The sequence below is a fragment of the Mycteria americana genome, chromosome 21 (genome assembly GCF_035582795.1).
Source record: "Mycteria americana isolate JAX WOST 10 ecotype Jacksonville Zoo and Gardens chromosome 21, USCA_MyAme_1.0, whole genome shotgun sequence".
Taxonomy (NCBI): domain Eukaryota; kingdom Metazoa; phylum Chordata; class Aves; order Ciconiiformes; family Ciconiidae; genus Mycteria; species Mycteria americana.
The window spans coordinates 5181830-5203395 of record NC_134385.1 but is presented as its reverse complement, the minus strand read 5'-3'; the positions used below and the strand labels follow the sequence as shown (position 1 = coordinate 5203395).

At 65.6% G+C, this 21566-nt stretch overlaps 1 protein-coding gene across 4 annotated transcripts; it reads left to right on the top strand.

The window, feature by feature from the left end:
- The first annotated feature begins 1793 nt into the window (after positions 1-1793).
- ASAP3 (ArfGAP with SH3 domain, ankyrin repeat and PH domain 3) lies at positions 1794-20711 on the top strand. 4 transcript variants are annotated; one of them, XM_075522528.1, is made up of 27 exons: positions 1794-2085; positions 6022-6094; positions 6472-6617; positions 8379-8453; positions 8766-8815; positions 9056-9182; positions 11431-11516; positions 11931-12161; positions 12306-12381; positions 12508-12594; positions 12893-13002; positions 13928-13997; positions 14501-14588; positions 15008-15056; positions 15148-15335; positions 15461-15594; positions 16041-16135; positions 16444-16624; positions 16830-16915; positions 17063-17178; positions 17292-17359; positions 17478-17585; positions 17702-17945; positions 18037-18325; positions 18871-19015; positions 19210-19332; positions 19615-20710. In XM_075522528.1, the coding sequence occupies exons 1-27, from the start codon at positions 1960-1962 to the stop codon at positions 19687-19689; spliced, it is 3246 nt and encodes a 1081-aa protein (XP_075378643.1). In that variant the 5' UTR covers positions 1794-1959; the 3' UTR covers positions 19690-20710. The 4 variants fall into 4 exon arrangements, 3 of the variants coding, with proteins under 3 accessions (XP_075378643.1, XP_075378644.1, XP_075378645.1); XR_012778561.1 differs by lacking the exon at positions 18871-19015 and having other exon boundaries at positions 19615-20711; XM_075522529.1 differs by lacking the exon at positions 8379-8453 and having other exon boundaries at positions 19615-20711.
- Positions 20712-21566: the final 855 nt, after the last annotated feature.

Below are 21566 nucleotides of genomic sequence, written 5' to 3'. Positions count from 1 at the left end.
TGGTACCTGGTGATGGCCGGTGGTACCTGGGGTCATGGCACACGTTGGCATTGCATCACTTGTCTGGTGGGGTGGAGGAAGAAGAGGAGGAGGAGGAGGAGAGCCCCGGGCCAGGTAAGCCGGGTGAGGGGCACAGAGCGCTGCAGCCACGGTCGTGTCCCCATCCCCCCTGGGGCTGCGTGTCCCGAGGCAGCTGGGGGGTGTCCCCGGGCCGTGTCACCCCCCCCGCAGTCCCCAGGCCGGCCAGGAGGTGGCAGGGCCACCCCAGCAAAGGGGCTGTCCCCAGCCCCGCGCCTGGAGGGACCCCGCGGTACACCGGGGAGAAGCGGGGTGTCTGGGGGGGCTCGGCCCTGCCCGGGGGGGGCTGCAGGGTTTGGGGGGGGGGTCAAGCCCAGCCCACGCTGCTGTGAGCCCCTGCCCTGGGCTGCCCCTATGGCTGCTCTGCTGAGGGCAGTGTGTCCCCCCCCGTGTCCCCAAAGGAGGCCTCGGAGGTGCCTGTCTGCTGGGGGGGCTCTTACCCATCGGGAACCCCCAAATTTCTCCTGTTCCCGTCCTGCCTGGCCTGCAGCCTCTTAACCCTGTGTCTGCCAGAGCCCTGCCGAGGGAGATGTCCCAGGACCCCAGTGGGTGCTGCCCCCCCCCAAATTGGGGTGGGCAGACTGCACCCCAAGGCCAAACCGTGGCACCTCTGCTTGCCGGTGCCTGAAGGATTGAATCTTTAAAGTGCAACTGCTCACCCTGTGGCCTGCAACGGCTCTTCCCGTGTCCCTGTCCCCCCCGCGCCCCAGTAACACGGGATTAGAGCAGGGCTTGGACCAGCTCTGTCTGGTTAGGCACAAACCTGAGTTTTACTGAGCCCCGCTCCAGGCTCAGTAAAGGGGACGGGGGGTCTGTCACCCCCCGATCTACCCTGGGTTGAGGGGTGCTTGGTGCGGGGGGCAGGAGCAAGGGGTGTGGGGGGATCTGCAAAGCAACCTTGCACCCGTGTCGTCCTCTCTCAAGAAGGCTTTTTGTCCCCTTCTTGCCACTTTGCCACCAGCCCCATCCCCATGGCGGGACGGGCTCAGCGTGTGCCCGGCCTCAGTGCCTGCCCGTGGGGTGTCCGGGCTCCCTCATCCTCCGGGAAGAGCAAATAACCAGGGAATGGGACACCAAAATCCAGCTCCTCGGACCTGCGAGGGCCGGGACGAGGCGAGGGGACGGGTGGCTGCAGAGGTCCCCTCCGGTGGGACGATGAACCCCCTGGGAAGGGCCGAGGGCTCCGGGAATCGCTCCCTGCCCAAAGAGGGATTGCCCCCTCTGGGTCCGAGGAAGGGCAGGGTGGGGGCGGCCTCCAGTTAAACCAGTGCTCTGGGGGGACTGGGTTTAATCCCAAGCCATCCCTGCGCTACTTCTGTGCCCAAGCTGGGCTTGGGGTGAGACCTCGCTCCCGGCCGCCCCTGCTCCTCTCCATCTCCCGTCGTGCCGGGGTGGAAGGGTGCTGCCCTTTCTCCCGCTGCGTTGTCACCCATCTCCGGGTGCTCGCCAGCCTGTCCCCGGGCGAGGTGGGTGCTGGGGTGCCGGGGCAATGCCGGGGGTGCGGATCCAGCGAGACCCCGGGGTTTTCCCTTCCTCTCGCCGCCGCACCCGGCGACCCCGCGCCCCCCCCCCCCCCCCAGCTCCCGGTGTCCGGGGTGGGGGTCACGGGGGAGGGGGGGGGGGGAGGAGTGGAGGTTTCGGGGAGGGGGCACCGGAGCGTTTCGCCTTTAACGGGCGGGCGGGCGGGGCCGGCCACGTGACGGCGGCGGGGAGGGAGCGAGCGAGCGGGCGGGCGGAGGGAGAAACTCCCCGGCGCGGCGGTCCCGGTGCTGGGCATGGGGTGCTGAGCCGGGCCTCTCCGGCACCCCCGGGGCGCTCCGCAGGGGAGCTCCCGGCGCGCTCCCGGTGCGCTCCCGGCGCGCTCCCGGCGCCGCCCGCACCATGCCCGAGCAGCTCAGCGTGGCCGAGTTCCTGGCCGTGACCGGCGAGGACCTCAGCTCCCCGGCCGCCGCCGCCTTCGCCTCCAAGATGCAGAAGTGCCGGGGGGCGGTGGGGGCTCTGGAGGAGGTGAGCGGGGCTGGGGGGGGGTCGGGCTGCGCTCCCCGCCGGGGAACACCCCCTCGCACCCCGCGCCGGGGCAGCTCCTGGCACCCACAGGTGCCGGTTCAGCACCCAGTGCCCACCCCGGGGGGCACCTCCCTTCCTTGGGCTGCTATTTCTTGGGGTCCCCCCCTTCGCCCCGAGCCCCCCGGGAGGAGGCCGGCACGGCCTGGCTTGCCCTGGCAGTCACCCTAAGCGGGCGCTTTGGGACCCCGGGGCCAGGGTGGTCCTTTGCATCCTCCCAGCAGCCCCGGCGTGTGCTTTTTTGGGGTCAAGGCTTGCAGAAATGGGCAAAATTCCCCTTTAAAGGTTTTGTCTCCAGGTGCCACCCGGGGCCAGGGCGTCCCCCCGGGGCCGGGCAGAGCATCAGCCCCACGGCTCCGGCCGCTATCGAGCTCCTGCGCTGGAGCCAGCCCTGATGCGATGCGGTGTCCCTGGGGGGGTCCCCCCGCGGTTAAAGCCAGGGCAGTGTTTTTAGCCTCCCCCTGCAATCCCCGGCAGCGTTTGCGGGGAGGGCGGAGGTGGCGGGGTGCCTTCGTCCCCCTTCTCCCGCCTGGAATAAAGGCGGTTTCCAGCTGGTCCCGTGGCTTTTGCCAACTCCTCTTAGCGAAGGAATGGCTTTGAAGGAGAGCCAGGGCTGGCGGGGAGCGTGGGGCCCCAGGTGCTGGGGCTGCCGGGATCCCCGGGGGCAGCAGGACGGGCGTCCCCGGGCTGGAAATCTGGGGACGCACCGTGGAGCATCTTGGTCCCCACCGGCACGTGCTGGCCGCTGCCGTGGATCTTCCTCTCAGCCGGGAAGGGGGAGGCAGCTCCAGCCAGGAGGAAGCAGCAGGAATTTCGTTTGGCTGCTCAGAGCGGCTGCGGTGAAGGGGGACGGGGATGGGGGGAGAGGCGTCCCCCAGGAATGGCGGGGGTCTCTGCGGCGTTTGCTTAGTAAAGCTCCAGCGAGCGTGGCTGAGAGCTGGGAGTTGTGACTGCCGTCGTGCATGCCATGGGGGGGCACGGGGCTGAGCCCCCCCATCCCACCGGAGGCTGCGGGGAACCCTCGTGGGGGCTGAACCGCTGCCAGGCCTTCAGCATCCCCGTGCTCCAGCACGAGGGGAGGAGGGAAACCCAACCAAACAAGCCCCAGCCCCACGCCGCCCTCGGAGCCCTGATGGGGTGATAGCGTCAGGCGAGGGAAATAAACAGCAGCAGCTTTGGGGAGGGCTGGGGAGCAGGAGAGACTCTCTGCGACCAAACCGAGCGTTGGGCTTCCCCGTCGCCGCCCCAGATCCCGGCCGGTGGCTTGGCGAGCAGGAGGGAGTGAGGGTTCCCGGCCTTGCTGCTGGGTGGGGAGGGGTGACCATGTCCCACCGCGTCCCCAAGACGGGGCACTGCTGCCTTTGAGGCACGGCCGCATGCACCCATCTGGGAGCTGATCCCAAACTGGGGGGACAGGAGCGACACGGGTGAGCGGGGCGGGGGCCAGAGGCTGGTGCTCGCCATCGAGGAAACATACTGGTGTTGGCTGGAGCTGTTCCGTGCCTCAGTTTCCCTCCTGGGATTAAAGAGGGCTCTCCCCTCCCAGGGGGCTCGTGTGACTTCAGCGTCCTTGGGGCTGCTGCAGAGGCGGAACCCGAGGTCTCTGGAGTGGGCTGGAAGGTCGGATCCAGCCCTTGGTGGTTGGGGCTGGGTGCTGTGTGCATGTCACACGGGACCGGGCACCTCCGGGCTGGTGCGTTCCATGGCAGAGTTGGCAGCCGGGCTCCCAGCCCACCCCGTCACCGTGTAAATAATATCATGTCCCTGCCACGTGCTGCCCTTTGCACCCAGGGCAGCGCCGCATCCTGCTCCCGGCCCGGCAGCGCTGCCGCCGCAGCCCCTGGTACCCACGGCGGCTCCTTCGCCGGGCGGCACGAGCCGGCGGTGGGGGGGAGGCAGAAGAATGGCCCCCATTGAGCATCCTGCCGGCGCTGGGCGGGGGGTGGCGGTGGCTGCTCGGGGTCCCCAGGCTGCGAGCCCGGGTGGCCGCGGTGCAGGCGCGGATCTGTCCCTTCCTCCATCCCCACAGGGAATCCCTCGTGCTCCCGTCCCTGCTGCGCCCATGTCCTCAGCTTCCCCCGACCGGGACCCCTCATCAGGGGTGATGGGTGCTGCGGGGTCTCCAGACATCGCTGCCCCCCGCTCCAGAGGGCTGTCCCCATGCAGCCAAGGCCCGCGTCCCCGGCAGCTGGCCCGGCACATGGGGGATGCCAGCAATGCCCGCAGCCGGGGCAGCACTGTGGAGTGATTTCCTCTGCATTTATCACCCCGGTGCTCGGCTCTGCCTGCCCCATCTCCACCGATCGGCTTGCGGACACCTTCCCAAAAGCCCCCGTGACTGTCCCCAGGTTGTCCGCAGTCCCTGCGTTCACCCTCCTGCAGCCGTGAGCTGGCACCGGGGTGGGCTGCCCCATCCTGGGCACTCGGAGCAGCTTCTTCCCCCGCTTCTGCGGTGACGCATCTCGTGCTGCCTCAGTTTCCCCTTCCCGAGGCTACGCCAGGTTTGTGAGCCTGGGTCATCCAGGCGTCCAGCCCTGGCATCCCCGCCCCGGGGCAGGAGATGCCTCTGCCCCAGCCTGTGGCTCCGGAGAGCCGGGGGCACCCAGATTTGGTGCAGAGAGGGTGCATGGGGGGCTTTGGGGCACCCCAGCATCCTCCACGTTGTAGATGCATTGCAAGACCCCTCTGGGCGGGGGGTTTGGTTCCTGCCTCGGCCCCGGTCCCCTCCCAGCCGGCTCATCTTGGCCAAAGCTTGTCCGCAGCATCCCGTCCAACGAGGAGAGCGGTGCCGAAGGCAGGCTGACCCCGCTGTCAGGAAATCGGCCTTGACATCAGCCCGAAAACCTTCGGCGAGAGCCGAGCGAGAGAGAGAGAGCCTCTTTATTGTAATTCCTCCGCGGTTTCATCCCTCACCCTTCTTGCTGTTCACGCCCTCTAAATATTTCCAGCCTGTTATCATGCCTCTGGTACCTGCAGCCAAGCCGCCCTTAACCCTTTCCTGATGGCTGGGGCTGGCATGTGTTCGGCTACGATGCTCTGTGGGCCGCGCTGCGTTGGGTTGGCGTTGGGGCTGAGTTTGCCCTGGTGCTTGGTGGGGGCAAAGGGGGGCTGCCCGGGTAGGGAGGGATGAAACGAGGACGGGGGGACCAGGCTGGGGCTGGGGACCGCTCTGAGCAAGCGCAGGATGTGGCCGGCGGGGGCTGCGGGGAGGTCGGTGGTGCTGGGGGCCATGGCCAGGACCCTGCACGAGCTGGGGGGGGGGTTGTGGAAAGCTGCGTCCCCGGTTGCGGGATTTATGTGATTTAGGTCCCTGTGGGGCATCGGTGGGAGGTGGGTCCCGTTTTTGGCTCTGCCGTGGACCCCAGCGAGGAGCTGGGCACCCTCGCAGGTCTCCGCCGCCGCGCCCGGCCCCGAGCTGTGGGGACGCACGCTGGGGCGGTGGGGATGGGCTGGTGTATTCGTGCTACGTGATGCTTCATCCCCTCCTTGGTTGAAACAGCCCCTGCGAGAGCCAGGGAGGCATTTTCCATGGTTGCTGAAAGCTGCTCGGATCCAAAGAGGCTCTGGGTGTGCTGGCCGAGCCTCTCACCCCCTGCTACCCTCTTGCTCGAACCCGCCTCTCCGGGGGCAGCCAAAGCCCTGCCTGGCAGCAAAAGCCACGGGGACCGCAGGCCTGGCAGGGGACCGGCTGGATGCTGTGGCTCCGGCGTCCCTGGGATGCCTCCGGCTCCTCTCCCAGCCCCGGGAGCTTGGCCGCTGCCCCGCACATCTGCATGGCAGAGCAGCCGCCTTTCCGAGGGCCAGCTGGGCCGGGGGGAGCGGCGGCCGTGCTTGGCAGGGTTAACGAGCTCGGTTTGTTTTCTTTCTTCGCTTTCGCAGAGCCTGGACGGGGACCAAGCCGTACTCCAGAGGATCAGGAAATATGTGAAAGCCATTCACGTCTCCGGGCTCAGTGAGTTGTGCTTCGAGAGCTGATGGGCATCCCTGGGCCACCAGGGTCTGTGACGGTGCCATCCTCCACCAACGCTCGTCACATCTGTGCATGGGGTGATGCAGCCGGACAGTTGGGTGGCCGTGGGTGCTGGCCAACCAGCCAGCTTGGCAACGTGATAAGGTGCCCAAAACTGGCTTAAAAAGGGAAATCAAGAACCGTAGGGAGGTTGTTTAGGGCACACCGCTGCTGTCCTGCAGCAGGATCAGCCCAGCTCTGCTACGGAGGGATGGGGAGATGGGTGCTGGGTGCTGGTGGGACCTCATGATGTGGCCATCTCCCAGGGACGGGGTGCTGCAGGGCCGCCCCACGTCCCTCACCGGTGTCTCCCCGCGCAGCCCACGTGGAGAACGAGGAGCAGTACAGTGAAGCCCTGGAGAACTTCGGCAACAACCACCTCTCCCAGAACAACCACGAGCTCTCCACCGGCTTCCTCAACCTGGCCGTCTTCACCCGTGAGGTCACCGCGCTCTTCAAGAACCTGGTGAGCCACCCCGCGTTCCCCCGGCACGCTGCCCTGACCGGGGGGAAGCTTTAACCACCCGGGGGGGGATCATTGGGTTCACGGCGTCTCCGGTGCAACCTCAGGCTGTTCTCTGCATCTGTTGCCAAGCCAGGGAAAATCTCCAGGATCCATTTGGATTTGGAAAAACCACTCGGTGCAGCCACCCGTCCTCGCAATTTAGCTGCCCTCCACCGCAGTCGGCGATCCCCAGCGCCCATCCCAGGCTCGGGGACACGCTCCTGGTGCTCCCAGACCATCCGATACCCCCGTTGCTGGATTTACAGCTCATTCCCAGCTCCGCCGGGGACGCCAACGCTGGGACTCAATGGGCGGTTGGGGCTGCTATTTTCTTTTTTCCCTTTCTTTCTATTTTTTTAAATTTTTTTTTTTTTTTTTTCACATCAATTGCATCTCTGATCTCGCTTGCCAAGAAGTAAATCAAAGCCATGCCGAGCCGCGCAGCGGGGCCTTGGGGAGCCGCACCGCGCGGGAAGCGGGCGGGCAGGCAGAGGCGGCTGCGAGCTGAGCCGGCAGCACCTTCCCCACCGCGGGAATGGCTCCGGTGGAGAACTCAGTTCCCGGAGGGAGCTGGGTCCGTGCACGCCCAGCAAAGCCCTGGGGGTCCCGTGCCGCTGGTCCCCTCTCCGATCCCTTTCGACCCCCCCCAAAGGGTGTTTTTGGCCCCGGCTCTGCTTAAGGAGGAGACTTATTTCTGCTGCCCTTCCCCCAGCAAGAATCTCAGATTTCGGTGTCTTTCCTCTCCCAGTTACCCCAGTCCGGGCCTCCCCACTCCTCCCCTTCCCCGCTGTCCCAGCCCGGCCGGACCCCCGTGCTCCGGGGAGCTCTACGGGAACCATCCTGGCAGAGGAGCTGTACCGGTTCCCGGGTAGGGCAGCGCTGGTCCCCCGCCTCTCGCCCCATGTGCTGCCAGCGTAGGAACAGCCACTGCCACTGTCGTGTTCCCCCCGCTCTCCCCAGAGCAGGGTTACATGCTGGGACCCTCAGCTGCGTCCGAAAAGCCAGGTTTCCCCTCCCGGGGTCCCCCCGGAGCTGTCGGAAGGGGGGTGCCCTGTCCCCCCTCGTTCGGGGCTGGTCCCGTGCCCTAGAGCTGGGTTTCTCCTCGGGTGCTGCCGGGCACCAAAACCCTTGGGAGCCTTTAAAAGAAATCTGGGTGCAGTGGGGAGGTCCCGTGTGGGTGCTGGAGCTGCTCTAACAGCACTAAAATGGGGTGCTGCCCCACGGGGCGCACGGAGGGATGCCAGGACCGGAGCGGGCTCCTGCGTCCCCACCTGCATGGTGCTGGTGGGGACGGCGGTGGCCGTGCTGCTGTCCCCAGACCCTAGGAAAGGGGGACACTTCGGGAAGCCCCTTTGGCATCGGGGCGGACTCTTTGCATCACGGGGCCATGGAGGGGCGGGTGGGATCAGCGGGTGCCGCGGGGGGACGGGGACAGGGATGGGGTGGATATGGGGGGAACAGCTTTGGTTTTGGCAGCCGCGACGGTGATGTGGTTTGTGGGAAGGGCCCCGCGTCAGACATCTTGCAGCCAGCTCTGACAAGCCCCAGCCTGCCCTGTGCCTGGATCCGGCCCGCTTCCAGCCTCTTTAACCCTTCACAGGGCAGCGACGGAGCCGGGGAGGGGGGGAAACCCCAGCGCTGGGAAGGAACTGGGGCTCTGGCTCCTCGACCTGCCCTGAGGTGGGGACCCCCGTGGGGTAACCCCATCTCTACCCTTTGCAGGTGCAAAACCTGAATAACATCGTCTCCTTCCCCCTGGACAGCCTGCTGAAGGGGCAGCTGAAGGACGGCCGCCTGGTGAGTCCCCTCCAGCGCTGTCCCCGCGGCTGTGAGGCTGCAGGTCACCCATTTGGGGACATACTGCAGCAAGACCCCCCCTTAGGGGCTCAGCTTGTGCGCGTGGCCGGGAGAAGGAAGGAGCAAATGTCCCAAACTGGAAGGCAGCAGTGAGGGCTGGAAGGGACTGGAGCAAGGGGTGAAGACCCGGTGGGGATGTCCCTTGTCCCCAGGGAGCAGAGCAGGGCACAGCATCCGCGGGATGCTGCTTTGGTGTCACCGGGTCTTTCGCCTTCCCTGATGGCCGCCCTCCCCTCTCTCCTTTTGCCGCAGGACGCCAAGAAGCAGATCGAAAAGGCCTGGAAGGATTACGAGACCAAAGTGTAAGGAACCCGCTGCCTCTGGCAAAATCCGCCTAATCCCGCTCCGCACAAAGGTGTTTTTGTCCCGGGGCTGCAGCCGGGCACTGATCGGTGCCGGTTTGCTCTCGGGTGGGCTCTGGTCCAGTCTTTCCCAGTTAGAGGGGCTGGAGATGTTGCTCCTGATCCCATCCCCACCGTAGCCCGCCCCATGGGACAACCCTCGAATCAGGGCTGTCCCCAACCCGCCGTCCCGTCCCACAGGGGGAAAATGGAGAAGGAGAAGGAGCGAGCCCGCTTGGCGGGGGTCATCCAGGCCGAGCCGTCCGCGGCGGAGGTGGCCGAGGACATGCAGAAGGAGCGGCGGCTCTTCCAGCTCCACATGTGTGAGGTAGGGGCCGTGCCGGTGCGGGGACGGGGACCCTTCGGCCCCGGGGGGGACACCGGAGGACCGCTCTGCTCAGAGTTGCGTGTGGATGTCAGAGCCTGTCCCCGTCCCCACCACCAAGCAGCCCTGCGTGGGTGCAGTGCGGGACCCTCGGCTGTCCCCGTCCCATAGGGTCCCTGCATGGTCCTGGCTCGGGCATCCCCCCGTCCCCAACGTGGGGTCCCTGCGGGATGCGGCTTCAAATGGCACCCGTGGGTTGCCCTGCAGTGAGGCGCCCGGGGCTTGCACCCACATCCTCCCAGCCCCGCTCCTACCCCTCCTCTGCAAAGCCAGAGGCTGGCATTTGGGGCAAAAAGTGAGCTTTTTGGATAACGTCCCTGAGGTGGGCTTTGCGGTTTGCCCTGTTCTCAGAACTGCTCTTGGTTTTGGTCGGGGGGGGCTCACGAGCGGCCCCAGATCCCCGACGGTCCTGGGGGTCCATGCTCAGGAGGTGAGATGGGAACGGTGAAGGAGGGAGACCCGATGCCAGACCCCCCAGCGAGGAGGGGACCCAGGTGTCCAGCTCCAGACATCCCAGCAGCCCCATAAACCTCTGGAGAGCGACACAGAGCGGGGGACAAGTCCCCAGTGGGTCGTCCCAGGGGTCTCCCGCATCCCCGAGAGCCAGGCAGCGGCACTGGAGCCCCATGCGGCCCCATGCCTTCCCCGGCAAAGGACGGGGGCTGCGGGAAGGAGGCTGCACCCACCGCAGCGAGGCCGGGGCTGGGCACGGGGCCGGGGAGCTGGGACCCGGCCAGATGAGTCACCGCCTTGAATAGCAGCACTGTGAAATAAATAACGGCACATGGAAACGGGGGAGCTGCAGCCCGGCCGGGGAGGGGCCGCTGCCGGCGACCCGGCGAAGAGCGGCTGCGTGCGAGCGGGCGCCCGTGCGTGCGTGTGCCGGCGTGCACGAGAGCGGCGGCTTTCCCAGGGAGCCCGCCTGGAAATGGAAGGGGCAGCTCTTCTAGGGGGCCGGCCAGGGCTGGGATGCGCGTTGGGTGTAGGTTTATAGGTGGATGGTATTTGCTGCTTCCTGGGGTGGGGGCACGATCCAATTTCACCCCAGGGGCGATGCGCGGGGTGGTTGCGTCTCCCCGTCGTGGGCCGTCTCGCGTCTCCGGGGGCCGTGGGGTGGATGGATGCAGCTGGACCCGGACCCCGGCGGTGCTGGGAGCATCCCTTTGCTGGTGGGTCTCAGCCGGCGCTGGCTGGGACTCTCCCCTGCCACCGTCACCCCGGGGCACGGGTGGCAGGGCAGGGAAGTCCTGCGGGAGCCGGGCACACGTGCTCTTTTCCAGCCGGGACTTTGTTCAGGGGGCGCAGTCGATGCCGGGCACCCCAGAGCTGCGGGTTGGATGCCACGTTGTCTTTGCATGTCCAGCTCGCACGGAGCAATTTAACACACACACACACCCCCCCCCGCCCCGGTCCAGGTGGCCCCGCGCTGGGCAGGGGTGCCCAGAGTGCCCGGGGCACCGGGGGGCTCCATCCCGGGGACTCTATCCCACCGTGGTGCTTCCCCACCCTGGAAAGCCCCCAGAGCTCAGGGCTGCCTTCCCCTCCCCTCGCCTCCCACTTGAAACCATCCTCCAGCAGCTGCGCCGGCCTGGAGAGGAGCTCGCAGGGGAAATCTCTTCCCCCCCTTATTTTGCTCGGGGTGAGCAAGGCTCCGGCTCTTTTCTGCCTGCAGCTGATGGATGGGTTTGATGTATCAAGCTGAAATCCCCCGTCCTGCGGGACACCTCCGCGAGGACTGCAGACCTCCAGGGCCGGTGTGCCGCAGGCGCTCGCTGCTTGAAATCTGATTTTTTGGGAGCAAAGGGGTCATGTCTTAAAAAACATTTGGGCTATTTTTTTTTTTTTTTTTCCCCCTCTTCGCGAGCTGCCTTGGGTTTTGGTTATTTATTAACTCCAGAAGTAATGAGCAGCGGGAGAAGCATGCTCGGCTGGAAACCCCGGGGGCCTGCCTCGGTCCTTGAACTTTTCAGGGCTTGGAGGACTTCCAGAGCCAGGTTTTCTGAGGGTGGTCCCCAGCGAGCTGCTTTCAAATCCAACGTCGTGACTCGACTTCTTGAAACCCAGCCAGCGTTTTAACCCTCCCCGCACGGGGAAGGGAACGAGGGCTGGGCAGGCTCTTGCTCTTTCCTCTGGGGGATTTTCAGCCGGTCCTCGTCTCCGTCACCTAACCGGGTGTCTTCTCCTCCTCCAGTACCTGCTGAAAGCCAGCGAGTCTCAGATGAAGCAGGGACCAGATTTCCTGCAGAGCCTCATCAAGTTTTTCCACGCTCAGCACAAGTAGGTCCTGCCTGGGTCAGGGACGCTCATCCCTGGGGTCGGTCATCGCCCCTGGGAGGTCCCACGAGGGTCTGGGAGCACCTTCTCCCATCCCAGCTCCATAAAGCTGTTGGTGAAGGAGTTGGGCAGAGCCCATCGCTCTTCGGTTGCATCCGGGGAGTTGAAACGTGCTTTGTTGGCTTGAGGAGCCGTAAACGTGTCTGTGGGGGCTGGGGGAAAGGGGTTGGCTCGGGATGTATCCGATGATTTGGTTTCTGGATAGATTTCCAGGGATGAGTTCAGCCGAGCAGCTCCGCCATTAGCCGTGGGGCTCGTAACGAGGGTGTTTGGAGCACGGATTAACATTCCCTCACCTTTCCCGTCGCTCCATGAGGCTGGAGTAGCAGCGTGTGGGTGTCGTGTCATCTCCTCCAGCTCTCGAGTGGGGAAACTGAAGCAGGGAGGACGCAGTCGCATTGGCCAAGAACGTGACCTTGACTGGGGCTGTGACGCAGAGACCCCCAGGATCTGGCTTCCAGCAGGGCTGGTCCCCAAAGAGATGAGCTTGCATCGAACAAGAGGCCAATCCTGCATCCCAAACACCCCAAATATTTGGGGTATCCAGACCCCATGGGCTGGGCTTGGCCTTTGGTGGTGTCTCTCCAGGTCCCAGTAGCAGGGGAACCATAAAGCAAGAGCAGCTTCCCAGGGGGGTTGCTATGGTCTCCTGCCATGTTTTCTCTAAAAAAACCCTCTTTTTTTTCTCCATCCTCCCCATCTGCATCTTAATCACATTAAATAAATGCCCAGTTTCTTCCAAGACGGCTGGAAGGCTGCCCAGAACCTCTACCCCTTCATTGAGAAGCTCGCTGTGTCCCTCCACGCGGTAAGTCCCCCAGCCTGCCATCCAACGTTGCTTGGACGTGTCCCCTGAGATGCCACCTGCCCCGTGCCAGCCCCTGAGAACGCCCGCATTCAGCGCAGCAGTGAGGGCAGCTGCCTCCCTTTCCAGCTCCACCAAGCGCAAGAGGAGGAGGTGAAGCAGCTCATGCAGACCCGTGATTCCCTCCGCAGCATCCTGCAGCTGGAGAGCAAGGAGGTGAGACCCCGGGATGGGCAGGGAGAGCCGGGAAGGAGGGTCAGGAGGGTGCTGGGTGCTAAGGAGGGATGAGTGCCCTGGGGTTAGCTTGGGGATGGGGAGCTGGGGACCAAAGGGGACATCCGTAGCAGCAGAGCAGGAGACCTGGGAGATGCTCAGAAGCTGGGAGGGGCTGGGGGTCTCTGGCATCCCGATGGACACTGCACCCACATAAGGACGAGGTCACGTGGGGGCAGCGGCCACCTCTGCACCTCTCACTTTGCTTTTTAAATGCTTTTTTTCCCCCCGGTGAGCTCAGGAAAACCTGAGCAGGAAGAACTCTGGCAGCGGTTACAGCATCCACCAGCACCAAGGGAACAAGCAGTATGGGACGGAGAAGTCGGGGTTTCTGTACAAGAAGAGCGATGGGTGAGGATGAGCGTTATTTGCCCAGAGAGCTCCCGGCTCCATCCCAGTGTTGCTGTGGGCTGGGAGAGCACCATGCTCATGGGAGGCCCCAGAGCTGGGACATCCTGAGGTGGAAGTGTTTGGGTGAGGTTTTTGGTCGTTGTTAGACGGGTCTTCGGGTGCTATTGGTCCCATCTGGTCTTAAGCATCCATCAACGCTTGGAGAATGGGATTTTTCCCCAGGCTGGAGGAGACCTGAGAGCTGGTGGTCAGGGGTTGGTGGGTCTCCAACTAGAGGTGGGGAAGGAGGAGGTTGGAGGTGGTGCAGGGGACCTTCCCCTGCGATGGTTTGGTGTCATCGGCCCATTTCTTATGTGAAGGCCCCCAGTAGGCTCTGATGCCCAGGGTGCTTCTCCTGTGGTGCTCTCCTGGGTGGCTGGCTGGGCACAGCGGCTGGTGCTGTGTGGGTGTAGTGTCCTTGGATGTGGGTCTCCAGGAACAGCCGCCCAGTGCCAAGTTCACTGTGCAGAGCTGTGAGCTGTGCGGCCGACGGGAGAGGAAGAAATTCCTTGTTTCTTGGGCGTGGAGGGAGAAAGGATCCTGGTGGGATCATCTAGGGTGAAAAATAAAATCCTCAGAGCCCCAAAGAGGAGGTCTTCACCTTCTCAGTGGACCTCTGGGTGATGGACACCAGGTTTTGAGTGGGTGGTTATGTGCTTTGCTGAACTGGGGCTACCAGACCTGTGATGCTGTTGGCCAGCACGGCCCGTGGCCAGCCCACTCAGTGGGATGTTTTGTGCTCTGTGAGTTACAGGAAGCACAACCCCACCTCCAGAAACCCATCAGGCCTCTGCCAGGGGCTGCCGTGGGCGGTTTGGGAGGCGGATGGATGTGGGTGATCAGGGCTGTGCAACACGTCCTCATTCCTCCTCTTCCTCCTCCTCAGGATCCGCAAAGTGTGGCAGAAGAGGAAGTGTGGCGTGAAGTACGGCTGTCTGACCATCTCCCACAGCACGGTGAGGAGCAGCGGGGGGCTGCAGCCCTTACCCTTGAGGTCACCCTTTGAGTGTTGGTGTCCGTTGGATTTCAGGTTTCGTTTTGCCCAAACCGGTCACAAATTTGCCTGGCTTAAAATTTAGTACAAGCTGGGACGGGAGGTACTAAATGGAGTCCCCCATGTTTGATAGGTGTCAATGGGAGGGGACGGTGGGTTTGACTGGGCCAGCGAGTTGGGCGTTGAGGTTCCAGACAAGGCCAAAGGGGGCCGGGGTGGTTTGGGAGGGGGGTGCTGCCCCCTGGCGGTGGAGGATGAGAACTGCAGCGGGGACAGAGGACACGGCTCAGGGACATCTCCGAGCCTTGTTGTCCTACGAAGGGTCGGAGAGGGTCCGGCTCGCCTGGTTATCCCAAGAGGGACTGTCTGGGGCGGGTGGTTGTCCCGTCGGAGGAACGCGCTTGGCGATGCACATCCCACCCCTTCCCGGTCCTTTAACCTCCCTCTTGTCCTCGCACCCCGCAGATCAACCGTCCCCCCGTCAAGCTGAACCTCCTCACCTGCCAAGTGCGGCCCCACGCCGAGGAGAAGAAATGCTTTGACCTGGTGACGCGTGAGTGCCCGGAGCGGGATGCCGTGGCTGGGGTGGGTGTGTTGGAGCCGGAGGCGGCTGAGCTGCGAACGGGAACTCCCTTTTTGGAGGAGACCATCCCGAGCCGGTTTTCCCAGCAGCCGGCTGGCCCTCCGCCAGCCCTGCCACGGCACCTGGGCACCCTTTGCCCTTTTAATCTGGCCCTGGGCGTCTCCCGGGCTGCCTTTACAGAGGAAGGACCGACCTCCCCGAGGAGATCTAGCAAGCTCAAGACAAAAAGAGGTCACGACAGGGCTTGGGTGATGGATGAGTGGCGTGCAGTGATTTTTAAAACTTTATTTCAAAGCAGCCCCTTTGGTGTAGTTTCAGCCCCTTCCTGAGGTCTTGGGCATCCCTGAATCCCCTCACTCACCTTCTCCCCGCTCTCCCCATCCCTGCAGACAACAGGACATATCACTTCCAAGCGGAGGACGAGCAGGAGTGCGTTGTGTAAGTGCCGCAGCCCGTCCGCGCTCCTTGCGGTGCCGGACCCTGCTCCTCCTCCTCCTCCTCCTCCTGACCGGGTCTCCCCCCTGCCCAGGTGGGTCTCGGTGCTGCAGAACAGCAAGGACGAAGCCCTGAGTAACGCCTTCAAGGGCGAGCCCAACGGCAGCGGCGCGGCGGCGGGCGGCGGGCCGGACGGCGGCGTGCAGGAGCTCACCAAGCTGGTCATCAGCGAGGTGAAGAACATGCCGGGAAACAAGCAGTGTTGTGACTGCGGGGCACCAGGTAGGTCGCGGCTTGGTGTGTGTGTGTGTGTCCCCTCCCGCGGGTGCGGGTTGGGTACCCGGGGGGGTTGCGGCATCCCGCGGGGCTGGATGGTGATGCTGAGCCCCGCGCTTCTCCGCCCGCAGACCCCACGTGGCTCTCCACCAACCTGGGCATCCTGACGTGCATCGAGTGCTCCGGCATCCATCGGGAGCTGGGCGTGCATTACTCCCGCATCCAGTCCCTCACCCTGGACGTCCTCAGCACCTCCGAGCTGCTGGTAAGCTGCTCCCCGAGCCCGGAGATCTCGCGGCCACCGGGCATCACCCTCTGCGGCTCCCAAACCTCCTGGGATGCAGAGCTCATCCCTCCTCCTCCATCCCATCTATGCCCAGTTTGCTCCAGTGCTCGCAAATGTGCCTCAGTTTCCCCAGCGGCGGTTTGCAGCCCCCAGCGCGGTGGTCTGGGCGAGCGGGGGGGGGGGGGCTCTGCAAAGCCGCTTGCTAAAGGGGGGGGGACGCCGGCAGCCCCCCTAGCTCCCTTTTAAAACAGACTTCCCCTGCCATGAAAGAGCGTCAGCCCCGGGGGAGATGCTGCTCTGGGAAGGTCCTGGGTGGATCCAGTGGATTCCTTCCCCCTGTCTCCGGGATGGGGATGGGGATCTGGCTGGGGCAGGGCAAGCGTGGCCAGGAGGGCTCGTCTCCCCCCGTCCCTCTCTCGCCACAGCTGGCCGTCAGCGTTGGGAACACCCGCTTCAACGAGATCATGGAGGCCACGCTGCCCACGCAGGACTGCCCCAAGCCCTCGGCCGGCAGCGATATGTGAGTCGGCCACCGGCCAGGGGGCTCGGGGTGGGCTGGGAGGAGGAGGAGGAGCGCACGGTGCGTGGTCCGTCCTTGCCCTCGCGCTGCTGCCCATCGGCTCTGAGACAGCCCGGGGATGGGAGGTTGAGGTATCCTGGTGACATCGCCTGGATTTTGGTGGGGATCTGCACGTTTTTGGAGGTTTCCCCCTGATGCCGAGGCTTCAGGAGGAGGCAGGAGCCCAGGGTGCCTCTGGCTGTGGCAGGGATGGGGAAGGTCTGGTCTCCATGCCCGTCCGAGCCGATGCCACGCCGCCCTTCCCGCAGGGCTGCCCGCAAGGAGTACATCGTGGCCAAGTACATGGAGCGACGCTACGTGCAGAAAAGCGGCCGCGACGACCCCCACCGCCTCTGGGAAGCCATTCGCGCCCGCGACCTCCTGGCCCTGCTCCAGGCCTTCGCCGAGGGGCACGATCTGGCCAAGCCCCTGGCCAGCCCCGAGGGCCAGGTGAGCCCTGCACCTCCGTGGCCACCGCGCTCGCTCTGCTTGGCAGCGTAAATGGATTTTCCCCCTCTGGGTGCCCACGCTCAGGGTTTTTCCGGCCTTTTGGAGGAGATGAAGCATCCTTGGGTCCAGCTCTCCTCTCCCCTCCGTCTCACGGGAGATGAGCATCCTCAGGTTTAGCTGTCCTCTCCCCTCCATCTCGTGGCAGGACCTGGGCGAGCTGGCGCTGCACATGGCCGTGCGCCATGCCGACAGATCATCCCTTCCTCTGGTGGACTTCATCATCCAGAACGGGTGCGTCCCCGGGTGCTCGTGATGTCCCCTGCCTGCTCCCCTGCCTGCTCCCCTGCCTGCTCCCCCACGGGAGGGGCGTGCACGAGCGCGGGGACTGATGCTCCTCTGCTCTTGAGCCTTGACTTTCTTGCCGGTGGCTTTGCGCAGGGGGACGCTGGACCGGGTGACGCAGGACGGGAACACGGCTTTGCACTACGGTGCCCTCTACAACCAGCCCAACTGCCTCAAGCTGCTCCTGAAGGGCAAAGCCACCTTCGCCACGGGTACGGGGCCGGGAAGGGGGGTTTTGGGGGGGGCCCTTTGCTTGGGGGGTCTCCAGTGGGAGCGGAGCAGCAAGGCTGTAACCTGGATCCGGCCCCTTTCGTCCCTCGGGCAGTGAACGCGGCGGGCGAGACGGCTTTGGACGTGGCCAGGAGGCTCAAGCACGTGGAGTGTGAAGAGCTGGTAGGTGGGACGGGGGAGATGCTCGGGCTGGGGGAGGGCTGGCATGGAAGCGGGGGGGGGGCTCCTGGGACCTGTCCCCCCCCTTCCTGAGACCCCTCTGACCTGCCCCGTCCGGCAGCTGGAGCAGGCGCAGGCAGGGAAGCTCTCCCTGCAGATCCACGTCGACTACGACTGGGAGCCCCCCCAGGAGTTCCCCTACGACAGCGAGGACGAGCTGGAGGAGAAGGTACCCGCCAGACGGTGCAGGGGGACACCCCACGTCCCCGGCGAGGGGCCTGGGGGGGTGCAGCCCCTGGGGCTGGCAGCGGCAGGGCGGCCCTGGAGCCGGGTGTCTGCCCGCAGGTGAGCCCCCTCCAGCGCTCCTTCAAGGGCACGTCGCCGCTGGCTGCCAGCCCCCCGCCCGCCTGCCCCCAGACCCGCTGGAGCTGCATGGGGATGGACATCACCAACAAGACCTACGAGAGCATCCTGGTGCCCTCGCGCCCTGCGCCCCGCCGGGCCCACAGCGAGGAGATCCCCCCGCCGCTGCCCCTCAAAAACCCCACGCGGGGCGGCTGCCGCCCCAAACCCGGCCACAGCCCTACCGGTGAGGCGGGGTGGGGGGGGGTGACCCACGGTGGGGCTGTCCCTTCACCCCGACGTCAGGTTTATTGTCCTTATCACGTGTGTCCCCCCAGAGCGCCCCGAGCTGCCCCGGCAGGCATCGGAGCCGCACTTCCCCGGGCCGGCGGAGGCTCTGGCACCGCGCAGCCTCCCCTCCGCCGGCAGCGCGGGTGCCCTGGACGGCACTGCCAGCCCCCCGGCCCCCGGCACCCGCAGCCCCACCGAGAGCCGGCGGGTAGCGTACTGGGAGACCCGCTCAGAGACGGAGAGCAGCAGCACCCGGCGGGGGCCGGAGCTGAGCCCCCCACCCGGGCAGCCCCCCCCAGGCAGCACGGCCCCCGACATCCCCCCCGTCAAGTTCGGGTAGGGACACGCAACCCCCCCCCCCCCCCCCCCCAGCCTGGGGGTGCACTGGGTGTGGGGGGATCATTGCATGGTGCTGGCAGGTTGGCTTCAACCCCTGCTGCGTCCCCCCCAGGCATGGGGAACCCCAAATTGTCCCTGGGGGGCATGGAGCAAAGGGGTCCCCACCCTGACCAGGAGTCCCCAAGGGAGTTGATGCTGGTTGTGGGGCACAGGAGGGGACAAGGGCAATCGCAGGGGTGCTGGGTTGTCCCTGGAGAAGGTGACACAGATTATTTAGGGGTGACACCAGGACCAGGACCCCCTGCAAATTACCAAGTGTATTTTTTTCCCTCTTTTTGGAAATTGTGGTGGGATGGGCTCGTTTGGGGGAGGATGGGTGCTAGGGCCCTTCTCCATCAGCATCCAGGGGGCTGTGGGTGGGACCCCGGGTCCCTTGGGTCCCCGTGGGGAAGCCCTGACCCCACTGAGACCTCGCGGGAAGGGGGGACGGGGGGAAGGCACCAGCAGAGAGGGGGTGACGCCGTCCCCGCTGTCCCCGGCAGCTCAGAGAGCACCCGCTCGTACCGGCGCATCAGCGGCATGGTGGGCAAAGCGGGGTCAGCCGTGTCCCCCCAGAGCCCCAGTGGCCCTGAGGACCCTGCGCTGAGCAAGGTGCCCCCCGTGCCCATGCCCAGGAGATTTGCTCCGGTAGGTGCCGCGACTCAGGGGGGTCTCAGAGAGGGGCTGTGATGGGGGGGGGGGGTCACCCTCTGCATCCCCAAGCGTGCCAGCTCCCCTTATCCTGGGGTGGCAGATGGAGGGATCAGGGGTGTCACATCCCTGCACCCCCCTTGGGGGTGGCCTTGGGGAAGGCTGTCACCCCTTCGCCCACCCCTTTGCAGGCCAAGGGGAGGCAGAAGCGGGTGAAGGCGGTGGCTGACTGCAAGGGGGACAAAGCGCGGGAGCTGACCTTCTCCAAGGGAGAGGTGATCGTGGTGACGCGGGAGGAGGACGAGCAGAGCTGGGTGAGCGTCAGCACGGCACGGACAGATGCTGGGGTCCCAAGCCTCGTCCCTTCCCCGGGCCAGTCCCCTTCTGGAGGAGGCTGGGTGTTCATGGGGGGCATGGACGGGTGCCCCCCGCCCCATCTGTGCATGGAGGAGGGCTGGGGAGGCTCCCACTGACATGTCACACGGCTTTACCTCTCTAAATCCCTCTGGGAATTGGGGTATCAGCCCCAAAAGCTTTTCCCTGCCCGAGATGGGACTCCCATGCCCCCCTGACCTCCCCCCCCTCTGCACCCCCAGGTTGGCTTCATTGAGGGCGATGGCTCCCGCACTGGTGTCTTCCCAGCCAGCTTCGTCCACCTCTTGCAAGACTGACTGGGTGGCGGTGGCCCCTTTTGTCCCTGTCCCTTCGGCCGGGACCCAAGGCAGCTCCCCACCGGCCGGCAAGGGCTCAGGCACAGCCCCAGCCCCGGGGCCTCGGCAGAGCTGGGCCACGAGGGACGTGTGCCCCGGACTCTGGCGTGGGACCATCCAGCCCGGCTGGACGCTGCCCTCCAAGGGGGCTCGGAGACCCCCGCATTGGGAAGACCGTCCATGGATGGCGGCTGCAGGGAGCTGAGGGGCTAGGGTAGGGCAGAGAACGGACAAGCTCAGTGCAGCGGTGGGCTGAGGTTTCTGTGTTGGCCCCTGGTGTCCCCTGTTCCCGCTGCTCCCCCATCCCACCCGTGGGCTCTGCCCATCCCCGGGGCTTTCTTCTCCCCTGTCTGCAAGGCCTTGGGGATGGGGGTCTGTGCTTGGTGCCCCCCACCCTCCTCTGCTGGGGGGCCATGGACCCCCCCATCCCTGGCCTGGAGGAAGCGGGGCTGGGGAGCAGCCCTGTACCCCCCACTTTCTCCTCTACCCCAACTGTGAAGCATTTGGGATGGGCAGGGAAGAAGAAAGGGCTTAGTGCCCTCCTCTGGGGGGGCTGGAGGGTCTCTGGCCCCATCCTGCCCACCCCTGCCCCCCCCCCCCCCCCCCCAGGCTCTGGGAGCTGCCTGGCTGGTGGGGCTTGGGGATGCTTCAAAGCCTCCCCCAAACTGGTAGCGAAACGCCATTCCCTGATTTAGGGAGGGTTCAGGTGGTCCCGCAGAGCCCCTGCCCCATGTCCCCTGCCTGGGGTGGGTGCTGGATCACCGCCCCAGCCCCGGGGGTCTCTTCGAGGGGATTTTGCAGCTTTTTCTGGGACCAATGTCCCCCCGTGCCGGTGTCCCTCGGGAGCCACCTGCCTCCATCCCCCCCCAATTTACCCTCTCCCCCTTCTCATTTGTGCGTCAAATTGTTTCATCTCAAAAAACGGTCGTCTTTTTTTTTTAATGTTTTCTGTCTCTGGTTTCTAATAAAGCCGTCGGTTTTGTAAGCACCCGGGTGCATGTCGGGGGGCCGCAGCCCCTGCCCCGAGGCTGGCAGTCCCCACCCCGGGTGATGCTGGTGGGGGTCTCCATGACCTGCCAGTGCCCATCGGGGACGTGACCCTGGGCTTTGGGGGTGTTGGGGGGGGGGGAAAGCGCTGTTTTTGGGGGGGCACCAGGTTGGGTTTTGGGCAGCCAAGCTGCCATCGAGCCCTGGCTTTCCTGTGCTCCCCGGCGTTGCATTCACCCGTCCCGTGCCACGTGGGGCTGGGCTGGGGCACGGGCATCCTCCCTGCGTGCCGCGATGGATCCAGCCCGGCACAGAGCGGGGTGCTCGCCCTACGGCTGTTGGGTGGTGGGGCAGGGACGAGTGAGGGTGGCACGCTTGCCGTCACCCACCCATCCCCACCGCTTGAGCCACTCGAGCCTGGGGGCTGCATCCCCGCCGTGGTGCCCCCCCGCTGCTGCCCATCCTGCCGGTGCTTGGGGGGCTCCTGGCGCCCACCGCGGGCTGGCACGCTGCGCACCGCCTGCTCGGTAGAGCAAACGCCGGTGCGGCCTTAGCGCCTGCCGGGCTTAAAAGGCCGCGGGAGGTGTTGGGGTGCCATTTGTCGTCGCAGCTTCTTCCCCCAGGGAGCTCGCTGCTGCAGGACACCGGCTTTGGGAAGAGCAACCCCTGCGCCTGCAGAGCTCGCACCGCGCCGCATCGCGCCCGGGCCTCTTGGGAATCCCTGCCTGAGCCATCCCGGTGGCAAAGCCGCGTCCCAGGCCCTCTCCCTGCCCACGCCGGGCTCCAGCCCCGTGGCAGGCAGCCCCCGGGCTCCCCTCCGGTGGGGCCGGGCGTGCGTCCCGGTGCACCCC

Coding starts and splice junctions, on each gene's coding strand:
- ASAP3 (XM_075522528.1), top strand. CDS start 1,960: ATGCCCGAGCAGCTCAGCGTGGCCGAGTTCCTGGCCGTGACCGGCGAG. Junction 2,086..6,021: donor CGGTGGGGGCTCTGGAGGAG/GTGAGCGGGGCT, acceptor TCGCTTTCGCAG/AGCCTGGACGGGGACCAAGC. Junction 18,326..18,870: donor ATCCCCCCCGTCAAGTTCGG/GTAGGGACACGC, acceptor TGTCCCCGGCAG/CTCAGAGAGCACCCGCTCGT.